This window comes from Tribolium madens, unplaced genomic scaffold (assembly GCF_015345945.1).
Source record: "Tribolium madens isolate multiple individuals breed KSU strain unplaced genomic scaffold, Tmad_KSU_1.1 Scaffold_91;HRSCAF=231;Tcas5.2_LG7, whole genome shotgun sequence".
NCBI lineage: Eukaryota > Metazoa > Arthropoda > Insecta > Coleoptera > Tenebrionidae > Tribolium > Tribolium madens.
This window is the reverse complement of record NW_025401063.1, coordinates 9,440,202-9,464,748: the sequence shown is the minus strand read 5'-3', so window position 1 is coordinate 9,464,748 and position 24,547 is coordinate 9,440,202. Positions and strand designations below refer to the sequence as shown.

Sequence of the window (24,547 nt, the reverse complement as noted above, 5' to 3'; positions counted from 1 at the left end):
GTCATCTTGAAAGTTTAGGTAAACTGTAAAATTTATTTTACATTCTGAGATTTCTTTAGGCAAATTCAACATGTATGTACTGTGATAATACCAAATCGTTTTCATATTAATGTGCATCGAAGTAGTCGTTGAAAGGGATCATTTTAAGGTGGCAACCATGCGAAAATTCAAACAATCCTCAACTCAATCTTCCCTAAAAATTATTTTTTCAAATAAATGTGTACCCCATGTAGCAAAAAATAGTTAAAATTAACAACTTAATCAACATAGGATAGCAAACATAAAGACCTACCTATACCTATACCTGGACTCCATTAAAGACCTTCTTGTTTAAAATCGTAGAGCTTTATTAGCTAATAGCAACTGATGATTTTCTTGAGATAAAGTGTCGTTCTTTTAATAATTTTATAAAACAATTTTACTGATAATGTGTACCTATCTAATTACCTACTAGTTGGAATTATATTGACTATTTCCCTCACAAATTTTAAGACAATCAAATCTTTCTGAGATTTATCCAATCAGATTCAAATTACAACTTGCCATTTTTAATATTGACATCTGCAATTTATGCACATGGGCGACTCATGTTACACCCACAGTGGCACCGGTTAAACATTGGGTAATAATTTTGCTATTTCGCTTTTCTCGAGGCTTTTTTAATAGAGATAATTTAATTATTAAATAATTCTTGTAGCTATTGATAAATAAATCATAATTTCAACGCGTAAAATACTTCAAATGGTCTCATATTTGACTCGGTCGAGCCGTCCCTGTAAACATTTCAACTCTATGTATTTGAAGTTTTTCAACTCCAATTACAAAAAAAAACACTTTAACCGTTTCTATAAAGATTCACAAGGGGGCAATTTTTGATACCTAAAGATAAAATATTTTATATGGAAATGTTATAATTTACTCGAAAGTCTACATAAGTTTCAAAATTGAATTTATTTTTTCTACGAAAGTAGAAAGTGTCAAATAAGTTAACTTTTTATACTATGCAAAATCTTAATTTTTGTAATTATATCTATGTATATTGTCTCAGATTTTTCTAAAAATGCAATTTTAACAAAGTATTTCTAGCAATAGACAATCAAAAAAAGTATGGGTACAACGACTTCTGGTAGGTAAGCTGTCGCCGTATTATTGAAATGTTAATTTTAATTAAGCTTTTCTAAAAGCGACTCTGAGCTCCAGCGAGCTTGGCTTCAAACATTTAATAAACTGTGTATACAATATAAAATAGACTAAGATCGTTTCTCATCGCGATTTCACTTTTTAATAAAAGTTGGAACGAACGCTATCAAATTCAATTACAATCTTAATAAATCCCCGTTTAAATTGCAAAACTGAATGAATACACAATAACTTCAAACTTGATATGTATGCAGAGTAGACAGAATTAATTGAATTTCATGCTGCCAGTTTCGGCATTGTTAGCGAACGTATATCTATGCAAAGTCACAATTCTATTGTAATCAGGCACAATGGCCGATATCGCATTGTAACTGGCAAACTTTAAATTAATCCTCCTTCGTCGCCGTCGACTCCGACGTCGACACATCGCTCACCTTGGCGAAAAAACGGGGAGTGTTGCAGGCACTGCCGCCGCCGCTGCCGGCCCGCTCGTAATCCGCGCTTAATTAAATTCCAGCAGCCGCGATCTTAGAGCACCTCGCCGTCATTATCCCCTTCTTTTATTCTACATATAACCTTTCGCATACCGGCCTTTGTCCTCGGATTCAAAGAGACAATTTCATGTAATTGTGCATAAAAGTCCGGGACGGAGGAGTCACCACAATGGAGCCGGCCGCGCGGAATGACTTCACAAATAGCTCACCCATTGTACAAGATCGTCTTGGAAACTTCATCTCATTTGTAATTTTACGGTATCGTCGACGGAGGAGTGCGCCGGGGGCGGCCACCGCACCGCCGCTCGACTCTGCTCATGACTCCAAAGACAAGCGATTTTATCAGTTTTTATTTCTGTTTAAACATCGCAAGAAGAACGCTTCTCTACATAAATACGCAGAGAACAAAACAATTAGGTCAATATCATAGAACCACTTTGTTCGGTGCCAGCTAAAACTACTTTTAGTGTAAGTTTTCAGATACATACTAACATTAATTAACTTAAAATAACAGGTATGTTCTGTAATGTAATGTAATCCGAGAATAGTCCACAGAGCTTCATAATTTAAAAAACTTTTTTTTTAATACGTAAACAGGGTGTTTCAGAACTTGCGTTTTAAGTAAGAAATGCTAAACTTTTTCAATAATTGTATGCATTTTACAGACTCTCTTTAATACGTAAACCAGGGTGTTTCAGAACTTGCGTTTTAAGTAAGAAATGCTAAACTTTTTCAATAATTTTATCCATTTTACAGACTCTTTTATTATACAGTAAGCGGCAAAATTATGGAATAATCTTATTAAAACTGGAGATATTTTGTTTTGGAAAAAATGCTCGAATAGGGCAATTTTCTTTTTAAAAGATACAGTTTTCAACTTGATTTGAAATTTTACATTTTTTTGGTTTTTGAGTAACTACGTTACCGACATTTTTTTAATAAAAACCCTTAATTTTTTAGCCAATTCGATAGATCTTATAATTGTCGAAATAACAACATCAAAATATTAAATATTTCATAACGTTTTAGAAAAAAAATCATCCGAAAAGTGAAATATCAACAAAAAACACACATACATTTTTAAATCAAGTTGAGAATTTTGTATTTTATAATAAGAAAATTAATTTGTTGTTGACTTGTTATTTTTGTGAAAACAAAATATTTTCAGTTTTTCATAATTTCGCCGCTCACTGTACACCTTTATAAATAGTTTGGTCAAATAGCAACAATCGTAAAATCTATATTTTAGCTTTCAACAGGTGCTTCTTTGGAAACCAAAAACCACTAGCTCACTCTTGAAACGCAAACACGGTCTTATCGCGTTCATCATTTCAACAAACTGTCGCAAAATACCTACCGTAAAAAGCGGTCTATTGTATCAGTCGTTGTTCGTCCAACAATGGCAATTATCCGGGGATGAACTTGTAAGGTTAATAGAGAGATTGAATATCGGTCGATTTGTATCACAATATGCTACATAATAAGCCAGCGCCGAGGGGCTTATCAGATCGTCGTGGAGACCACAGCTCCCACGCAATGCATACACAACCCTCGAGATAAGGGTGAGTGTAGAGAACAGGTATGATGTCGAAAGAGTGCATTTGATTGAAAGCGTTTATCTGATGAAAGATTTGATATTTTTCTAGAGGGCTGTCTTGGGATAGAGAGGGTTGCGGCAGGTAGGGAAATCGATATCTGGGGCAACAGTTAAATTGTCTATTTATATTCTAAAACTAAACATAAAAAATCGTAAAGCCTTAATTTTGTTGGTTTTTATAATACTTTTTGAAAAAAAAACTTTTCCATGAGATTCCACTGTTTCAAATATGTATGCTAAAGATTAGACAATTGTTACTACGCATTTGAATATTGTGTTGCCTATAATAACAATCAACCTTGCTGCCATGCGATGTTAAAAAAATCCTGTGGTCAGCGGAACCGTAAGGGTAGCTTGTCTGTAGGATTTTATCCAAATCAGAAATCTGTCGGCGACATTGACTGGTGGCCATTGAAAAAAATATAGAACCGGACAGCAGCACGGACACTATTATACCGTCCAACGAATATAAATCGTACACCGTATTCCTGCGATCATTTTTAAAAGTTTTCTGCCAACGGCACGTAGTGGTTATTGAAATTATCCTCGTTTTTCAGATTCAGATTTGAGATTTATGTTTTGCGGACGACTGATCCGTAATGTTGGAGAATGTGTATTGTTCAGTTTTTATTATATTATTTAAAATTAATTCGCTGGCGGTGTGGTTTTTTCATTTTTTCTGTATTTCCGCGTTTCGAGTTCCGCTTTTCAGGGCTATAGCCATTGTAAATAAATTATTGCTCTCGCAGGAATGGGACCGCATAAATCATTCCGATCATCTCGTAGTGCTTTTTCAACGTCATACTTTGAAAATGAAAAATTTAATTCTTTAATTTCTACTCCCTCAGAGAAATAGAGAGAGAGAGGAGTAAATATTCACATTCTTTGATATTTTCAGTAATTTTGAAAACAACATAACTCTTATTATTATGTAACGATTAAAACTTATAATAAAAACTAAATTTGGCGAAAATCGTTTTAATTTTCTTTGACCTTAATCAATAACAACAGTCAAACCCGTTTAAAAAATAGAATTTGGAAATCTTTAAAATGACAAAATTATTTATGAAAAACTTTTACTAAATATTGATTTTATTAAAGACAGCAAATCCACGCTGAAATTGTAAAAGATTTAATGACTATCCTATATTTAACGTTTTTGAAAAGTTGCTGCGCGTTTCTAATTCAAAATCGATTAAATACATATTTCTGGAGTTCAGGTAGCCTCATTATTTTTCACTATCAGATGTGTCATCGGTGAAGTAATTAACACTTAGTTTCTTTAACAATTAAAAAATCATAAAGGAAATTTCTTTCAAACATAGCATTACCTATATAAACTCGAAACACATATGAAAAAAACAGAGTACCTCAAGATCTCAAACAATGGCAGTCATAGTAAGTCATTTATTACAAAACAAAAAAACAACAAAAATAATTTGATTAATTTTTTTTCAGGCAGTTTTATTCTTGGCTCTTGTAGCTTTCTCCGAAGCCATCCCCGCCAACTACGACTTTTCCTACGATGTTTCTAACTCACACAGCCGAAAAGAAATTGCCGATGGCAACACCATCAAAGGCAGTTACACCGTCGTAGACCCTAATGGAGTTACCCGTACGGTCCACTACACTGCTGATGACACAAATGGTTTTGTTGCAAATATCGAAGAAGTAGGACATTACAAACAACGCCATGAAGAACATCAAGAAGAACAACACCACGAAGAAGTGCCCACCACCGTAGTTCCTGGTGAAGACGACGGCAGCTATCACCACGAAGGTGAAGAAGAAGGTAGTTATAACAAAGCGCGCTATGAAATGCACGCTGAAGGAGAAGAGGATGGAAGTTACCACGAACAGCACGATGAAGGACATGAAGATGGCAACTACCACCCCAGTCATGAAGAAGAAGGTCATGATGATGGAAGTTACAGAGTAGCTCGCGAAGATGGACATGATGATGATGGACAATATCATGAGTCGTACAATCCTCTTCGTTTAGTTCCTGTTCCATTTTCTGGAGCGTACGCTTACCCAGGAGGAGTTCGCGCCTATGGTGCCCCAGGAGTGGCTCCATATGCTTACCCTTATTCACCCTACAGCGGATTTCCCTACACTGGATTACCCTACTACAATCACGCTTACGGGTACTACCCTTACGGTGTAGCATCACCTTTCAATTATTTAAGAATTTAAAGAATTTTCTAATGTAATTTAAAACTAGTAAAAATAAAGCACTTTTCTAAATGTTTTGACCACTGTCTATACATTTTAACTATCCCAAAGTATACGTGTTTTACAATACACCGGATGTCCCAAGCAGGTTTGAATATACAGGGTGAGTCATATATAATAAAGACACTAACCGATTTAAAGACGCAAGCCAAAATACATTCTCAGATACCACTATGCGTTAATTAATGTGCTGTTTGAAATTTTCAAGGATATAAACATAGATACCTGTGATAGCTTTGATAATTTTTAGGACTTGGAATCTTACGGTGTACTTTTAAGCCACAGGATTTTGTGGCATTCCCCATTTATCAAGATCATGTCAGTTTCTTCGTCGTTTGAATATATTTTGAATTCAAGAGAAGAAGTAGAATTTTTGACACTGTCAAATTTAATTAATGATATATCAACAATTACTTTGATTTGAATTTAATAAACTAAATTATTCAAACGTACAAAAAGCAAAGTTGACTGTGAGAATGTATTTTGAGTTGCGTCTAAAAATCGGTCAACGTCTTTATTATAAGTGACTCAGCCTGTAGGAAATTAACATGAGAAATTAGTTTTTATTTTTTTTTTTTCGGCTGCAGGAGTAACAGAAATTAAAATCTGATTAATGGAGCTTGTAGTGCTCGAAAAGAGCATCGACATTCTGTCGATTTTCCAATTAACTCCATTTGGGCGAAAACGGACCTCGAAAAATCGAAATTTGAATTTGCCGGATTAGCATTACTAAGAAACGAACTATCAAGTCATTGTTGCTAAGGAGAATTTGTCAACTAAAAGCCCTTGGTATGAAACTAATATTCCATGTTAATTTCCTATATCCTGGGCCTGCTTGGGACACCCAGCATATAAATTTAGCAGTTTAGTTTTATCATACTTTTGAGTTGAATTTTGTATTTTAAATAATTGTTTTGTAATGTACCTAAATACATATAACTACTTCCCAGCAATCAAATATTCGGTTATGAAACTGTAATTCTGCGATTAGAATTCATTATTGCCACATCTAAAATCTTGAGAGTAGGTACGTTTATATGTCATGACCAAATAATTACTTAGATTTTCTAAAACTTGTAAAAGTATGTATATGTATTTTTGTATATTATGTTAGACATTTTAATGTATTTAAAATTTGAAAAAAATTGTTAAAGTTTGTATTTTATAGCCCTGAAAAATAAAAAGCGAAAGTAAATATTGAATCAAATTATAAAAAAAAACTTTACGAAATTTTTATAGTTATTACAATAATAGAAACAAATGCAATTCTCAACCAAAAAAATTCGAACGTAACTTGATTTACCAGAAATTACAATTTTCTGGTTTATTATTGCAGCATCAGTAGGTGTGGACCACGCCTTCTTTGAGACATATAAATATTGATTCTTATTTCGATCAAATCACACTCGAAATCAAAATCTCAAGTGAACAACATGGCATTTAAAGTGAGTCAGCTTTTAGTGGGTCAAAATTAACATTTCATTGATTATTTTCTTTTCAGTTCATCGTATTTTCCACTCTTTTGGCTTTGGCTAAAGCCGGCGTCCCAGCTCTTTCTTATGCTGCTGCTCCCGCTATTTCTTACGCCGCCGCTCCTGCTATCTCCTACGCCGCTCCCGCTATTTCTTACGGCGCTCCCATTGCCAAAGCCGTAGCTCCTGTAGCTTATGCTGCTCCAGTAGCTAAAGCCATCGTAGCTGAACCCTACGCCCCAGCACACTACGACTTCGCTTATGGCGTCAATGATCCTCACACCGGTGATAGCAAGAGCCAACATGAATCTCGCCGTGGAGATGTTGTCCAAGGTGCTTACTCTTTAGTCGATCCTGATGGTACTAAACGTACTGTAGAATACACCGCTGATCCTCACAATGGTTTCAACGCAATCGTTCATAAGGAACCATTAGCGGTCAAAGCTGTAGCTCCTGCTGTGGCCCCAGTAGCGTACGCTGCTCCTGTGGCTAAAGTTGCTGCCCCCGCTATCGCTACTTATGCCGCTCCAGCTATCCACAGTTATGCTGCCCCAGCTATCCATAGCTATGCTGCTCCAGCTATCCACAATTATGCTGCCCCAGCTATCCATAGCTATGCTGCTCCAGCTATCCACAGTTATGCTGCCCCAGCTATTCATAGCTATGCTGCTCCAGCTATCCACAGTTATGCCGCCCCCGCTATCCACAATTATGCTGCTGCCCCAGCTATTCATAGCTACGCTGCCCCAGCTGTAGGATACGCTGGTGGATACGGATATAGCGCTGGATTAGGATATTCCAAAGCTCTTCTTGGTTAATATAGACTGTTGACATATTCTATTATTTTAAATAGTCATTGTTACCTCAATTTTTAAAGAAAATTTTGTAATATGTATTTGTAATAATATTCTTTTAATAAAAAACAAAAAAAAACTTTTTGATATTTTATATGGTAGTAAAATGAAGATGCTACTGGCAAACGGACAATAGAAAAAACAACATAGCATATAAAAACTTTTTTAAAATTAACCGTATTGAAAATGCTAAACCGAATCCAACTGTTTATTTAAAATTGTTAAAAAAAAAACTTTACTTTCATGATAATAGTCATCATTGTACAGTGTGTCCCGGATAGGTGAAACGACTCTTGTAAAAGATTTTTATTTTTGCCCTGCTTGGCTAAAGATTTATTTTTGACATGATTTTAGTTTTGAAAAATCAAGTAGGTATTAAAAAAAACTATTTTTTTAGAGTAAAGTGCGCCTTATGTGACAAATACGACAAAAAATGTGTTTAGAATTAACTTTTAGGCCCATATACCAAATTTCAAAATTGTCGGCTATAATAACTATAATAATAATAATAATAATAATAATAATAATAATAACTATAATTTTTATTTTATTCCCAAAGTAATTGTTTTTTATTAACAACACGTCAAAAATTTCTTTAGTACTAATAATGTAAACGTAATTTTTGTTTATTCACTGAAATAGAAAGACGAGTCTATACCTAGTTTTAAAATACAATAAAATACCGTGCGATCAAATAAAAAATAAATTAGAGTAGGCGTCGATTAAATTCTACAGTTGGCAACACATTGGCTGGAAATCTGGGCAGAAAATTTTCCACACAAACTGAAAGTGAAAATGTCCATCATCCGTTTTCCTCTTATACAGCCATAAAAATTTTTTGCTCTAAAGTAAACATTATTTCACTCAAAAGGAATAAAACGCAAACTTGTCAAAGTTTCCGCTGACATTTGATATCAAAAATTAGAATTGCCATCTGAAGGACTTTAATCACGGCCTACTCTAATTTTTTTTTTTTGATCGAACGGTACAAACATCTGGTCCCAATGTCCCAAGTACATGTATCTATTTATTTAATCTTAGAATTTTCTTATTTATTTTTTAATTGACCTAATTAGTAATTAGTAAATATTCTTGATACCACTTTCCGAAAAACCTAGAAGTTCTTTTACACTTGTGCGACATATTTACTAAAAACATAAAATGACATAACAATACGTTTATGAGAAAAAAAAAACATATTTTTTTTTACTTTTTGAGCACATCCTATTCTTTAAAATGAAATTTAAAAATGTAGGCTTCTAAAGCGGTTTTCCTTAAACAAATAATAATGTCAAAAAACTGAAAGGAAATGTAGGTATCTGGGTAAACTAGAGTAAGACGTAACTCTAAAACAAGAACATTCTTACAAAACCCTTAAAGGTCAGTTCCAAAAACCGGAACCTTGAAATGGTAGCAAACTGCAATACGCAAAATATTGATGCAATTACATAGCAACATAAATTTCAGCCTCAGATTAACCCGTTTAACAAGAAACTCTTTATCAGGATCGGGGTTGCAACACAGCTGCTACAGCCACGCCTAGATGAATTTTGTATAAAAACCAAAAATTGCAGTGATTCTGCACACTCAACAATTGGTGGCAAAGTAAGCAACATGGCATTCAAAGTAAGTGAATCTACAATGTGTTCTGGTGACTTTACTAAATTTAATTTTTTCTAGTTCATTGTATTTTCAACTCTTTTGGCTTTGGCCCATGCTGGCGTCCCTGCTCTCCACGCTGCTCCAGCTCTCTCTTACGCTGCTGCCCCAGCCCTTTCTTACGCCGCCCCTATTGCTAGAGCAGTAGCCCCAATCGCTTACGCCGCTCCCGTCGCTAGAGCCGTAGCTCCAGTTGCTTATGGCGCCCCTATTGCGAGAGCTGTTGCCCCTGTAGCTTACGCCGCTCCCGTAGCCAAAGCTGTAGTCGCCGAGCCTTATGCCCCAGCCCACTATGACTTTGGATATGCCGTCAACGACCCCCACACTGGAGACAGCAAGAGCCAACACGAATCTCGCCGTGGAGATGTTGTCCAAGGAGCTTACTCTTTAATTGACTCCGATGGAACCAGACGTACCGTCGAATATGCCGCCGACCCTGTCAATGGTTTTAACGCTGTTGTTCACAAAGAACCTTTGGCTGCCCCTGTTGCCGTTGCTCCCGTTGCACGAGTCGCTGCTCCCGTCGCTGTAGCCGCTCCCGTCACCCGTGTTGCTGCCCCAATTGCTAGAGTTGCCGCTCCCGTTGCTGTCGCCGCTCCCGTTGCCAGATTTGCCGCTCCGGCTATCGCCCATTATGCAGCTCCCGCTGTGGGATACAGTGGTTTTGGCTATGCTAGAGGCTTGGGATACGCTAGAGGTTTAGGATACGCTGGAGGTTTAGGATACGCCAGAACATTGGGATATGCCGGAGGGTTGGGATATTCTACTGGATTGGGCTACTCTAAAACTCTTCTCTAAATATTGAAAAGACTGTTATTGTTGATTATTTGAGTTTTGTACAAATAATTAAATGAGAAATAAAGTATGTACATAGTAAGAAATGTCAATGTATTATTTTTGATAAAAACAAATTTCTAAAAAAATACCTAACAAAAACAACAAGTACAAATATTAGCTACAGTGAGCAGCAAAATTATGGAATAATCTTATTAAACCTGAAAATATATTGTTTGGGCAAAAATGCTCGAACAGGTCAATTTTCTTTTAAAAAATACACAATTCTTAATTTGATTTAAAATTTTACACCTCTTAGTTTTTGAGTAATGACGTCATCGACATTTTTTTTACAGAAACTTCTAATTTTTTTAGCCAATTCGATAGATCTTTTGATTGTCAACACCAAAATATCAAGTATTAGGTAAAAAAAATATTCAAATAATTAAATAATATTAACAAAAAACAAAAAAAAAACAGTGTTAAATCAAATTGAGAATTGTGTATTTTTAAAAAGAAAATTGACCTGTTGAAGGATTTTTGTCATAAAAAAAATATTTTTAATTTTATAAATAAGATTATTTCATAATTTTTCCGCTCTCTGCAAATAAAAATTTACATCTGTAAGTACAAACATATCTTTTTCCAATAATTTTTTTTATATTTAACTACATATTAAAATTACTCTGTATACAAAAAAATCTGACAATAATGTGTACTGAAATACTTAGATTCTTGCTACATTTTCAATTTCACTAATGTGTTTACAAGTTTTGACTTTATTAATTTTTTGTAAAAAAATATTTCCTAATTATTTCACTAATCACAGCATACTTAGATGTGTTAATCTCGTTATTACAATATATTTCCATGAAATATTTATAAAATTACAAAAAACTCTGTCAAGGTTGAAAGTATACTGAACGTCCTAAAATCATTTTACATCTCCGTGTTCTCAGACAAATTACGTCTCAAAAATCAAAAAACAAATCCTTGACTTAATATTTATGTTTCTATCACGCAGGGTCAAGGCGCTCTAAACAATTTCCGGGCTCTACCCACTCATCAGACATTATCAATCAATTCTCACTTTCAATAACAAGCATCTATTTCAAAACAATTGAAAAAATCTTTATTTCACATTCTGATTCTACAAAACAATAAAATTAGTAGTAATTATTCACCAATCAACAAATCGCATTTAATAGTATGCGGCATGATGCAAAGACGGGGATACGTATCCGTGAATTGGAGTAGCGATCCTAGCCACGGGAGCTATAGGAGCAACAGCTAGAGGTTCTTTGTGGACTACAGCATTGAAACCGTTATGAGGATCAGCGGCATAGTTCACGGTACGTTTGGTACCGTCAGGATCGACCAAAGAGTAACTTCCTTGGACGATATCTCCACGTCGGATCTCGTGTTGGCTTTTGCTGTCTCCAGTCAAAGGATCGTTTACGGCGTATCCAAAGTCGTAATGGGCTGGAGCTGAAGGCTCAGCGATGATGGTTCTAGCTACAGGAGCGGCGTAGGCCACAGGAGGAGCTACGTGCGCCACTGGTGCCGAATAGCCGAAAGGCACTCCTGCTTTGACTACGGTCAAAAAAGCAGACAAAACGACAAACTAAAAATGTTGTATTAAAAATCAAAAAAATTGTAAAGAAATACTTACTTTAAACGCCATGTTGCTTTGTTTATTTTGGGAAGATGTGTGTGTGTGTGTGATTTCGAAGACGTTTTCCTTTTTATACTTGGTTTTTGAAGGAGTGATCCCCACCAATTCGCCAAAATTTTTAGTTAAATTAATACGGAACAAATACAAAATTTTAGGAGCGTGTATATCTCATAATCATAAATCACAAAACAGTTAATTGGTTATTTCTATTATAATTTATCCCAAAATTTATAAATGTATATTAGCTTTACTTTTTTGACAAAAACTAAAAAAAATAATTTATTATTGCAGTTACTTTTTTTTAATTGATTAATAGTAACGACATTGAACTACCTTATGTGAGGTATTTACGAAAAAATGTGAATGTTATTGATACCAAATTCAAAAAATATTAGCCCACAACTGCAAATATCATCATAACTCATTGTTGTTGCTTAATATTTAAAAGAGCACTTTTCCATTTGTAGTAATTTATTATTTACAAATTTCATGGTAACTTTTAATAGTAGGATGATAATACTCGTAATAATCAAACAACTAAAGTTGAACTCTAAAAATGTGAGTATTTGCAGGGCTGGAACTGGCCTCCCTTTCTCTGAATGACGGTCTTTGGAGGATGCTACCAGATTACCTTAAATAAATATAAAAGATGATTTGCGACATTTTAGGTTTGTAACCTTTAGAATTGACCTTGAAACAGAATATAAATAAAACGCGAAAAAACATAAAATCTACTAAAATTAAATTTCTTTAAGCTGCCTTTTAGTTTGCGGTCATGTTTTTTTTTTCTTCAACCGCATTTAAAAGATTTATACTCAAATTTGGTACCGAAAAAATCTTCTTGTAAAGATGTAGCGAGCAATTCTAAATGCTACAGGAACTCTAAATTTATTTAGCGCACTTAGCAAATCCTCCCACTAAAAAAGAATGTAAGAACAAAATGTGTTCAATATAAGAGTTATATCACGCCATGAAACGAGTTTGTCGTCTTGTCCTGGTTATCAAGTCTACAGGTCTACATATAATCGTAATTAGTTATAATATTGTTGTTATTTAACTTTTGAAGTCAAGATTTCTCACAGACGGCACTCCTCACTTTACTATAAATAAGCACAGCTTAAGTCAAGCATTCTTATACGATCATGGCTCTTGAAGTAAGTAACGACTTAAGTTTTTCTTCTTGTAAACATAAATATTTTTTAGAGTACATTGTTAGTTATTTCATTAATCCATCTTAGTGTTGCTAAAACAGAAAACTTGCCTTATTCGCATTTACTTCGCATTCCATCTGCCAGTAGAAACGCAGTAATTCAAGAACCAACACCAAGCAGGCCTCATTATAACTATAATTATCAAGTGCAAGATCCCTATTCTGGAGACTGGAAAAGCCACGTTGAAGTACGTCACGGTAATGTTGTTCAAGGAAGCTACTCTTTGATCGAACCTGATGGAACTAGACGCATAGTCGAGTACTACGCTGATCCAATCAGTGGCTTCAAAGCTGAAGTCCGGAAGGAAGTTCTAAATAATATACAGTCACTTAACAGTAATAATTATTACTAAACCAGTTGTTACATATTTATTATTTTAATAAAGTTTGTTTTGTAATTTGTAATTAATTGGGTATTATACTATCAGTTTTTTGGTTCGATCGTAAATTAGTAATGTTTATGGACTTGCCCAAGCAAGATTAAACTGTAAGGAAGAGCATTTTAACACAGCTTTCGACATTGACATTATAATAAATTTATGGATCATTGAGACTGTTTCGAATTAATTTCTCAAATTTCAATTTGCCACATACTTGTGAAGATTGGTGTCACTTTTTTTATAACCGGTTCGAAATTGAGTAACAAAATGATTGAAATTGCGGTGGCGATGACGCCTTTTGAAGATTGTTCAAACAAAATAGTATATTGCGCTATAAGGTGGGTATTTATAACAGAAACGAGTTGAAAGTTTAAAAAATTGAGACGAAGTCAAGATTTTTCAATGTCCGAGATTGTGTTAGGCATTTAACAACTGTATAGTGCATAACGTGTTTTTCGCGTAATGAAACAAAAAAAATTTTTAGCGGTTTTCTCCAGTATATACCTACCAAAAATAAACAATTAATTGCTCAAACCGAATAAACAAGGTAAAAGTCTCTTTTTTTTTAAATTAAATTAAAAGTATTGTTGGAAGAAATTGTAAACATTCTACTTGTTTTAAGTTTTCTTTGTTATTTATAATAGTAATTTATTAACGATACTTAGCCTTTACAAAAATAATAAAAACAAAAAAGTAATGCATAACAATAAAAAAATTAATTGTAGTTTTAAATACTTGGGACAAGATCTTTTTTAAATCTATTGTAAGGTACTCCAAAAAAGTCTATCTTGTTGCAAACACTATTACATATTGATAGGATTGAATTCAATGGTGAGAATAATGCATAATTAGTGCTGCAGTAAGAAATATCAAATAAATAAGCAGCATTTCGGAGTTGATATTGAGGCACATTAAAATTAATTTTTTCAAGAATGTCTGGCGCATCACTCAGATAATTTAATAACTTATTAGTAAGAATTTCTAAAGGTTATCGGTATGTATTTGTAAAATAAAAACAATGAAATTAAAAAAAAATATTTTATTACAAACTGAGCAATAAATGGATTAGTACCTCTAAAAATAGGGACAGTTTTTTAATTGACTACAAAATCACAATAAAAGATTTTTATAAAATTAATGAAGAAGAGCTGGAGCAGCATAGCCATGCACAGCTGGAGCTGCATAAGTAGCTACAGCAGGAGCAGCATAGCTTTGAACTGCAGGAGCAGCGTAAGCAGCTAGAGCAGGAGCCCCGTAGCTATGAACTGCAGGGGCAGAGTAAGCAGCTACTGCAGGAGCGGCATAGCTATGAAATGCAGGAGCTGCATATGCAGCTACCGCTGGCGCAGAGTAGCTATGAACCGTTGGAGCGGCGTAGGTGGCAATCCCAGCAGGAGCGGCATAAGCTGCTACAGCAGGAGCCGCAAGCTTAGCTACAGGAGCGGCATAAGCTACTGGAGCCACACCAGGAGCCACAGCTTTAACGGCCAAAGGCTCCTTGTGCACTACAGCGTTAAAACCATTATGTGGATCAGCGGTGTATTGGACAACACGTCTGGTTCCATCAGAGTCAACTAAAGAGTAGGCTCCTTGGACGACGTCTCCACGGCGCGATTCCTGATGATTTTTAATATCGCCAGTATGAGGGTCGTTAACGCCGTAACCAAAATCGTAGTGAGCTGGGGCATATGGAGCGGCTACGACGGTTTTCGCAAGGGGGGCGGCGTAAGCGACGGGAGCAACAGCTGGAGCGGCGGCGTAAGAAATAGCAGGAGCGGCGGCATAAGAAACAGCAGGAGCAACAGCGTACGAGAGAGCTGGAGCACCAGCACGGGAAAATGCCAGAAGTGTTGAGAAAAGAATAACCTAAAATTGAAAACACTGTTAACACTTGATCACTTGTAAATACATTTTGAGGGCGCTTACTTTAAATACCATCTTGTTGTTGTGGTTGTGGTTGTTGTCTTAAAAGTGTGCTTTCATCAAACAATATATCAACTTTTATACTAAAGATTGGTGGTAGGTGTGGTTTATTGCCAAAGTGTATCACCCTAACCAGAAAGTGTAAAACAAGTTGAACCAGAGCATTCTTTTCAAAACGGTACACATCAAGTTTTAAAAGTGTATCAATTAAAAAGGATTTACGTAAGTGATCGGTCACCGAAAGGTTAAGTTATGTGTATCTGCAATTTTGTAGCGAATTCGGATCATAATAAATTGATTCTTATAACTTTAATTTGTGTACATTTAAAATTATTGAAACAAATGGAAAAATGTACTAAAATTTTAATTAAATATTAACTCGTGTTTTGATTTTAGTGTTTTTTAGTTCAATGAACCAAGTGTAATTATCACAGCTGTAAATAATGTGTTAATATAAATATTCAAAATTATGCGTAAAAAATTAATTTTGTGTTGTTTTTAAGTAACTAAGAATTAAAGGCCATTAGAAAAAAAACAAACATTTTTTGATATTTACATTTATTAATTTAAAATGGTAGAAAAATACTCATATTATTACATTTATACATTTATTAATATCAAACTGATTCATAAAATTAAATACCTATACAGTGCTTAAAAAATTAAACCAACAACACGTTTTATTATTTGTATAAATAATATACAGTTAACATTTATCACAAAAACAAACGGTTTCAATAAAATTACGTTAGATAAGCAGCCATCCAGCATATGGACAACACAAGTAATTTTTTATCTGAAACATATTTGCATTCTGTATTTCTGTACATTCAATCAAATATTTAGTTTAAGATTCCACTTCGTTTGATGCAGGTTGCTGTAATAGTTTTAAAGCATGATCGATATTATTGTATGAAGCTTTAACTTTTCTAACACGTTTTGACAAAATAAAGCGTGTAATGGGACTTAATAGAGTTTCGTTTGGAAGACGGTCACATTTTGTAAAATAGCTGATTACTAATCCTGCTACCATTGTAACAACCGTTCCAATAAAAGTGTAACAAAACGGTGTAACTTTGAAAATTGTATATGAATTAGATGTAACAGGAAGAGAGTTAGGAATGAGAGTTTGATTTAAAAAATTGCATCCGTTGGTGGAAAGAGACTTTGAAATTAGTTTCAATGTGCCTTGGCTTTGCAAATACTTGGCAGGAACTGCCAACAAGAAAATAAAAAGAAAACCAACAATGGCGCCGTAGAAAGCCCCCTGCAATATAAAAAATTTGCGAGCCAAAATACTTTAAAATATTAGTTACCAATACATTAGCGTTAACCCTCGGAAAGAGAAAACCAAGTGTGAAGATTCCAAAAACTGGTCCACTATAGATTGCATTAAAAGTCAGTTGTAAAAGTACGATTCCTTCCAAATTGACTATAAAAAAATTTATGCACGTACATCAAATACCTATAACTACAACAAGTAACTTTAACATGTTGCACTTTGTTCGTTCTGAAACGTTAGGTAACACATTTTTGAGAACATCCTGATATATCACTCCAGCTAGACAATTTAAATTTGCTGAAAGGGTACTAAAAACTGATTAGTTATTTTGAAAAATCAAATAATATAATGATAAAAAACACTTGTAATTCCACACACAAAAGTTCCTGTTAGACCTTTAATATTTCCTGCAATGTCCATGACAAAATATGGTACCAATTGATCATTCTTTTCTACTTGTGTGGTTGTAAAAGGATCACAATTACTGTATCGAGTATATATTACAAAACCAAGTATAACGCAAATTACTTTAACTATAATACGAAAAAGAATTCATAGTAAATCACCGATCTGCCAATAGATAACGTTCTTCACCATACTGTAATAAATTTAATACTTACAATTTTGCCTCGGTCAAGTTTGAAATTGTCAAAAATTTTTGAACTGTGGTTTGGTTAACGGTATTAATAGCTACCCAATTAAATGTCAATCCAATTACAGATGTCCAAAAATTGTTTCGTTCTGTAAGATCAAGATTAAAACTTTTAGGGAGTTAGACTATCCCAATTTGTTTTTAGTTACTTAAAAATATTAAGTCTGCCACTTTTTTGTGTTTTCTTCCAAACCATGAAAATTCCTTGTAAACTTATGCCCAACACAAACACAACTATAAATATACCAAAAAATATGAGAAACTGGAAAATATCGGTGAAAATGACAGCTTTTAATCCACCAATACTAGTATAAAAAATACAAACACAGCAAATTATAATTACTTGCAAATTGGTTGAAGAACCAGTTGCTGAAAGTTTTTTACTTATTATTCTGGGTTATTTTTGTATACCTACCGGCAGAAAGAGATAGAGCTGCAGCATAAACCACTATTGGAATATAAAATAATTCGCAACATATGTACAAAACGGAGACTATTGTTTCTTTTTTCTTATCAAATCGCATTTCCAGATATTTATAGATGCTAGTAACTTGCAGTTCAAAAAATACAGGTAAGTAAATAAAAATAGTAATCGCTGCTACAATTCCCAGAGAAAAAACACCTTGTAAATAACTTCCACCAAAGCGATATGCATCAGCAGCCACTCCCAGAAGATTGATACCGGAAATAAGACTATTTCTTTTCCAAATAGTTTAAAAAATATAATTTTACCTCGCAGTTAGAGAAATGGCTACAGGCAGGCTTTTCATGTCCCTTATTACCGATCAGATATTCGATAGTTGTCCAATTTTTCTTTCGAAAAAAACCGTGATATATTCCAATTGCAATGCTTATAGATAACATTATACAAAAAAACAAGTAATCATACCAATGAAAAGTATGTTTAGAAATGTTAGTTAATGTTTCCGATGAATTTCCAGTCATTGCTATACGGTGTTCACTTTACTTTTGTAGGTATTTAGACCTAGAAAATATATACTCAATAGTAGATATAGGTATTATGTAAAAAATTGATAAAATTATTAGAGGACATAAAAGCCAACAGTGTTCTAATTTTCAACAGTGTGTAATATTCGTAAATGAAAGATAAATAAAAAAAAACATTTTTAATTATTTCAAGTCAGTTATTGCTCAACCTTAACGTCAATAAAACTGTATTTCTATAACAACATAAATGCTAATAACTCTAGAACAATTTATTTTAAAGATCTTAATTAAAAAGTTACCTTTTTTGTAATTTCTTGAATAGACTTTCAATATTTTGCATTAAAAATGAACGTTATTGACGTTAATAACTCAAAAAAATAAGATTCAAAACCAGTATCATGCCATTAGAAATATATACCAGCCATAGTTAACAATTATGATACAAAAAACAAGTAATCATACAGAAACAAAAAATTTCGAAAAAAATCCTGGTCACTACGATACTGTGTTCACTTTTGCGTACCTATACATCAAAGTGATTCACACTTCATAACCCCTAAAAGTTCTTTAAAAACAATTTGAAATTTTTAATAGTAAAAGTAGGTATAAAGCAATACTCATATGATTGTATTCAAGCCACTGAAAACTGTTTGATTGTCACATGAATCATATGAACGAAAACAGACGCATCAAGCCGATCCAAACATTTTCACATTCATAATATAAAAAAAATAAAAGATAGAAAAAGCGGTGCAAAAGCCAATACAACAAAAAACACATTTACCTTTTTTGTCGAGGGCTCATGATAACGTTATTGCATCAGTTATAAACCAATTTTAAGAAATTTTTAAAACAAAAATCTGGACAGGCAAAGACATCGCCCATTAAAATGTCTACCATACTATACTACTACAATACTAATCGTTTACGAGATAAAAATGAAACGTCAACTGACTTTAAAGTAAAAATATTTATTGGGGCCCTTTTGGACCTATCTACAAAAATAAATACATATTCACAAGCAACGATCAACAAATCTGAACAGACATTCAATCGCACACTCACGATACCACTTAATGGTAGTAAGCTGGAGCGTGAGCGGCGTAAGAAATGGCGGGGGCGGCAGCGTATTTAGCTACAGCTGGAGCGGCATAAGCTACAGCTGGGGCGGCGTATTTGGCTACAGCTGGAGCGGCGTAAGCGTGAGCCACAGGGGCAGCGTAGGTGTGAGCCACAGGGGCAGCGTAGGTGTGAGCCACAGGGGCGGCGTAAGTGTGGGCCACAGGGGCGGCATAGGCTACAGGAGCGGCGACTTTAGCTACAGCGGGAGCAGCATAAGCGACGGGGGCAGCGACTTTAGCGACGGGGGCTACAGCCTTAACAGCGAGACCTTCTCTGTGGACAACAGCGTTGAAACCGTTGTGAGGATCAGCGGTGTATTCGACGGTACGTTTGGTACCATCAGGGTCGACCAAGGAGTAAGAGCCTTGGACAACATCTCCACGACGGGATTCTTGTTGGCTCTTGCTGTCACCAGTGTGGGGGTCGCTGACGGCGTATCCGAAGTCGTAGTGGGCTGGGGCATAGGGTTCAGCTACGACAGCTTTAGCTACGGGAGCGGCGTAAGCCACAGGGGCTACAGCTTTGGCAATGGGAGCGGCGTAGGAGATGGCAGGGGCGGCTACTTTGGCATAAGCGGGAGCGGCGTAGGAAATGGCGGGAGCGGCATGGACAGCAGGGGCAGCGTAGCCGTAAGCGGGAGCAGCAGCAGCGTAGCCGTAGGCTGGGGCGGCAGCGTAACCCAAGGGAGCGCCAGCACGGGCTACAGCGACGAAAGCGGCGAAGACGAACAACTGGAACAAAGGGTTGTTAGTTAAAACACTGCACTTAAGTCACTTGAGCACTGAGTACTCACTTTGAATGCCATGTTTGATCGTTCTAGGTTTCTGGCTAAGCTTGGGTGGTGCACAAGTTTATATAGTTGGAGTGGAGGTGTGGCCCCCACGGCCCGGGCCGAGTTTGGGACCTTTCACTGGACCGGAGGCTCGATCCGGTCGGCATCCTGATAGGAGATTTTGACGGTTTATCACAAATATTGAGCTTAGTATAGCACTGATCCAATTACATAACAGACAATTATTAAGCAATTATTCACCAATGTCAGTATGTTAGGCCAAAATTTTTATTACCACTGAAATGCTGGCCTTCAAAAGTGAAAAATCAGACGGTTTTTTGTCTTATTATTCACGTTTAAGAACCGTTCTCTCTATTCAAGCTTTATTGTATACTCAAATAAAGCTTTCAGGCAATAATTTTCAGTACCTAAATACAAACTTGTTTTTTTTTAATAGTTTCAGTTTAGTAGTGTCTAGTGGCATCTTTCAGCATTTCAGAATTAGACTAAATTGTTACATCAGTTCTATCTGACCGATCCCACATCCTGTCCCGAAATATTCCTCCAATTACGAAAAAATCGACTAGCCCATAAATCAATATTTATAAACAATCTATAGATTTATTATTAAGATAAGTGTATCTCGGCCATGGCCGATAATCTACTAACAAAGCTCCCTAATGTCATCAGATGTGTGGTTAACGAAAGAGAAATTATCACGAGCAGGTGTGTCCGTCTGTTGTGCACGTGATGACGCAACCACGTGCCGCAATCCCGCTAATGTATGACCTACGACCTCTTGTCTCATTTCCAAATCGATATTCCTTGAGCCCGGAAAAAAGCCGGAACGATTCCGAACCCGAATTGGATTTGCCGACGAAGGTCGACCGACGTGTCCTGTTAATTATTCTTTAAAAATGACTTCGCCAATCACGATCTTGTGCAATAGCGATTGTTGTATTACGTCGCCACGTATGATCGGTATATAGAAAAATGTATATAATCTTTTGAAAGAAGTTGCGCAAAAATGGATCATTTAATGGCTGCAACACGGTGAGACGCTGTTGCAATCGCTTGACTTGTGGGGACTAACATTTTTCCGATTAATGAACGGAGATTTTTTAAAATAAATGCTAACGATCTAATCACACTTTGAAACAAGTGACCTTATTGATTTCGGTTGTTTTTCTCATTTATAACTGTGATTTTCCTCCGAAATAAGACCACGTGGTGTTTTCTGACATCTATATAAATACAAAAGTAAGGGACAACTTTAACATTATAATTATATAATATTATATTATATTATTAATATTATTAATATTATATTATATTATTATTATATATACTTTAACATATAATTTTAATTATATTATATATTTAGATACTATTGTTCCCAAAAATTACAGTACTCGTAAATTTCTATAATAATAAAAAGCTCTGACTGCATAGATGAATAAATAAACTATGAAATAAGTTTGCCAAAGAAAGTGATAACGAATGTTTCATTAACGCACTGAACCATCTCTTACAACAAGGACCAAATCACCACTCCTTTCTAAGTGGGATGTTACGTGACACAAGATAGATTGCACGAACCCGAAGAAAGTTAAGAGCAAATTTAAAGCAAAAAAACTTTGATTGCACAAAAGTGTGCAAAACTTACTAAAAATTAATCAAATTCTTGCAAACGAATTTCTCATTTTATTACTTTTGATAATAGCGTGTTTCTTCGAAGGATTTAATTATAATTTGTTGGCACGCCGTTATTAAACGTTAAATATTATATCTTACAAATCCGTCCTTGGTTAAGGTCGAACATTTCTCGAAATTACAAATGTATTTTTATAATCGCAGTACAATTTCAAACAATTTACTCTTGTGCAATGCGGAAAAAATTCGGTCATTTTTAAGCCAATCCGTACTTATTAAACCCTCGTAAATCATCGAAGCTGTCCGTTTCTATCTAGAGTCAAGGATTTATAAATTCTTAATCGTGTAATTTACACTTTTGTAAAAAAAATCGTGGTTTGACTCTAATTGAAATATTTTTCCGTCAAAAGCCGTAGCACATGAACTCTTGAACTGTTATTAAACTTAAAAGGTTTCCAGCGCGACACTCCCGAGATTGTCTGCGATGAAAATTAAGCGCACGTATAAGACTTTTACAAGAGACATTTGAAATATTCGTGATTTATAGTACGGTTTACATTTGAAACGGTTATTAAAATAGGTCACAAATGTCTACCATATATCCGATTTTGTACCATACAGGTGTTCAGAAAAGCCCATTACAACATAATAATAGGTGATTAAAGCGGTGCCTTTCCAAATTAAACCCAGAATAAGGTGTGGCGCAATTGCGATCTTTGGTGTTTTTAAAGCAGGGGTTAATTTTATCATTACATTGAACCTAATATGTCAAAGAGTTAATTATTAAAAATTGGTAACAATATATTTTAAAGTAACATTTTTAGAAGATTAGAAAATCTTCTTGACTACTTTATTGATTGAACTGTCTATTCAGATTCAGATTAAGATTCAGATTCAAATTTAGATTACAGTTTGTCTTCTAAAATTAGAGAATGTGTTTTCCAGTTTCTTAGATGTTTTCAGTTCAAAGTTCCAAAAACTCTGAAGCTTTATCAATTGTAGGTATTCATTCAAAGTTAGAAAGAATTTTGCCGATTACTCACAAACTATCGGTACCATATAATAAAAATATGATGATTTTTACATTGGTTCTCCAGACACATGGATCATCGAAAAATTATCAACTCCTCATTATACAGGGTACGCCAGAACTCGCGCCCCAGAGAAAAATGCCATTTAAGGTAGGATACCAGGAACATGGAAAAAATGTTACAAAAATTGTATTTATAACAATTTTGAAGTTATGAGGGTTTAAAGTTTGCACTTCGACTATTTATTTCTGTTGGAACAATAATTTTCCAAGTTTTTTTGTTATAGGCTATTAAAAGAGGAAACTTAGACAATTTGCGGCAATGTGCACAGACTATACATACACTTTTATTTAACAAAAGTAAAACATTCCAAAAAAGAACAAAACCAGACGAAGAAACCAACCTCACCTGAGGCCATTCTACGGTAGCTCAATCCGGCCTTCACATATCCCATTCCGACCAAAAGGATTAAGCAATTTGTTAATAACAAGCATTGTGCGACCGCCATGACCATTACCAGAACGCCGGTCATGTTTAACACTTTTTCCATCGTCGAGTGTGGGCGTAACAAACAATCGCGCTCACAATCGACCGATTACGCAAGAAAATCCAATAATGTCTCCCGATTAGAAATTATGTTAATCCAATAGCAATTGTTCGGGAGCAGTTTTTCCCTTAATGCAAGGCTATACTTTCGATTTTTACGAAACTCCAGACCTAAGGCAACCATTTGTCTGCACTGATTCTGTGTGCATGTGTTACATAAAATCGCATAGCTTCGAGCTTGCGACGCAGACCGCACACCAATTAGCAAACGATTATAATAAATATTAATGGTGGTCCGTCAGACCAGAACTGGATTAGAAATTATGTAAACTAGCGTGTGCCTAAGATGGTACGGACTTCGTGTGCGATTTTAGACTTGCTGAACTGCTTTCTCTGCAAACTTGGTCACAATAGAATGCAGCTTATTATGGAACCGAATCAGATCAGGTAGTGCACGGAATAGACTCAGGAAAGATCGATGTGTTGTTTATAGACATAAATTCGTTTTTCCACACCATTTTTAATTATTTTAAAATTATTTAAAAACAAAATTTCAATTTAAACATCAATTAACTGAAGTACAGCTATCTCTCTATAGTTAAAAATATTCTTTTTTTTGTAAATTTATTTTTATTTCTACAACATTGATTCACCATGGTTAATTAATGGCTACACCTAAATAATTTTTATACTTAAATCAAGCTTCATATTTTTTTACCAATTTTTTTCTATAGGTATGTAGGCTATTTTTATCCTGTTTGAAATTTACCTTAGTTTGTGGATACTACCTATATTTTTAATAATGCTCGAAATCTGTTTTTCTCTAATATGTCAAACAATTAGCTTTATTACAATGTATCGTCTTTTTTGAAAATTACAAGTTACAATAAGGTAGAAGTACAAGTAATTGTACCTACAAGTTGTAATTACAATTACCTAGGTACTTGTACAAGGTGTAATGACTGCAATTATTACAGTACAAACACGTTGTAAAAGCTTTCTTTTATATAAAACCTATAGTTTGAAAGCTTATTCAGCACTTTCCTTAAAAATTCTCTCAACTATCCTCAATTTTAGATAATAAAGTCGAAAATTTAAATTTAATTTAGTAAAAATAAAAACTTGAAT

General features: G+C 34.7%; 4 protein-coding genes and 1 pseudogene across 4 annotated transcripts; 2 read left to right on the top strand and 3 right to left on the bottom strand.

The window, feature by feature from the left end:
• The first annotated feature begins 4,522 nt into the window (after positions 1-4,522).
• On the top strand, positions 4,523-5,427 carry LOC123010669. Its single transcript, XM_044407740.1, has 2 exons — positions 4,523-4,629; positions 4,690-5,427. Exons 1-2 carry the CDS (start codon positions 4,618-4,620, stop codon positions 5,425-5,427), a joined length of 750 nt encoding a protein of 249 aa, XP_044263675.1. The 5' UTR covers positions 4,523-4,617.
• A 1,448-nt stretch (positions 5,428-6,875) lies between these two features.
• Positions 6,876-13,515, top strand: LOC123011814 (ice-structuring glycoprotein-like). Its single transcript, XM_044409455.1, has 5 exons — positions 6,876-6,911; positions 6,968-7,741; positions 9,266-9,418; positions 9,473-10,237; positions 13,104-13,515. Exons 1-5 carry the CDS (start codon positions 6,900-6,902, stop codon positions 13,461-13,463), a joined length of 2,064 nt encoding a protein of 687 aa, XP_044265390.1. The 5' UTR covers positions 6,876-6,899; the 3' UTR covers positions 13,464-13,515.
• Positions 13,516-14,514: 999 nt separating this feature from the next.
• On the bottom strand, positions 14,515-15,478 carry LOC123010670 (cuticle protein 8-like). Its single transcript, XM_044407741.1, has 2 exons — positions 15,417-15,478; positions 14,515-15,356 (listed from the first exon to the last, which is right to left on the bottom strand). Exons 1-2 carry the CDS (start codon positions 15,426-15,428, stop codon positions 14,625-14,627), a joined length of 744 nt encoding a protein of 247 aa, XP_044263676.1. The 5' UTR covers positions 15,429-15,478; the 3' UTR covers positions 14,515-14,624.
• Positions 15,479-16,075: 597 nt separating this feature from the next.
• Positions 16,076-17,619, bottom strand: LOC123010668 (annotated as a pseudogene).
• A 1,627-nt stretch (positions 17,620-19,246) lies between these two features.
• LOC123010667 (cuticle protein 21-like) lies at positions 19,247-20,367 on the bottom strand. The gene is made up of 2 exons (XM_044407739.1): positions 20,211-20,367; positions 19,247-20,148 (listed from the first exon to the last, which is right to left on the bottom strand). The coding sequence occupies exons 1-2, from the start codon at positions 20,220-20,222 to the stop codon at positions 19,369-19,371; spliced, it is 792 nt and encodes a 263-aa protein (XP_044263674.1). The 5' UTR covers positions 20,223-20,367; the 3' UTR covers positions 19,247-19,368.
• Positions 20,368-24,547: the final 4,180 nt, after the last annotated feature.

Coding starts and splice junctions, on each gene's coding strand:
- LOC123011814 (XM_044409455.1), top strand. Junction 7,742..9,265: donor CTGGATTAGGATATTCCAAA/GCTCTTCTTGGT, acceptor TTTCAGCCTCAG/ATTAACCCGTTTAACAAGAA. Junction 9,419..9,472: donor TAAGCAACATGGCATTCAAA/GTAAGTGAATCT, acceptor AATTTTTTCTAG/TTCATTGTATTTTCAACTCT.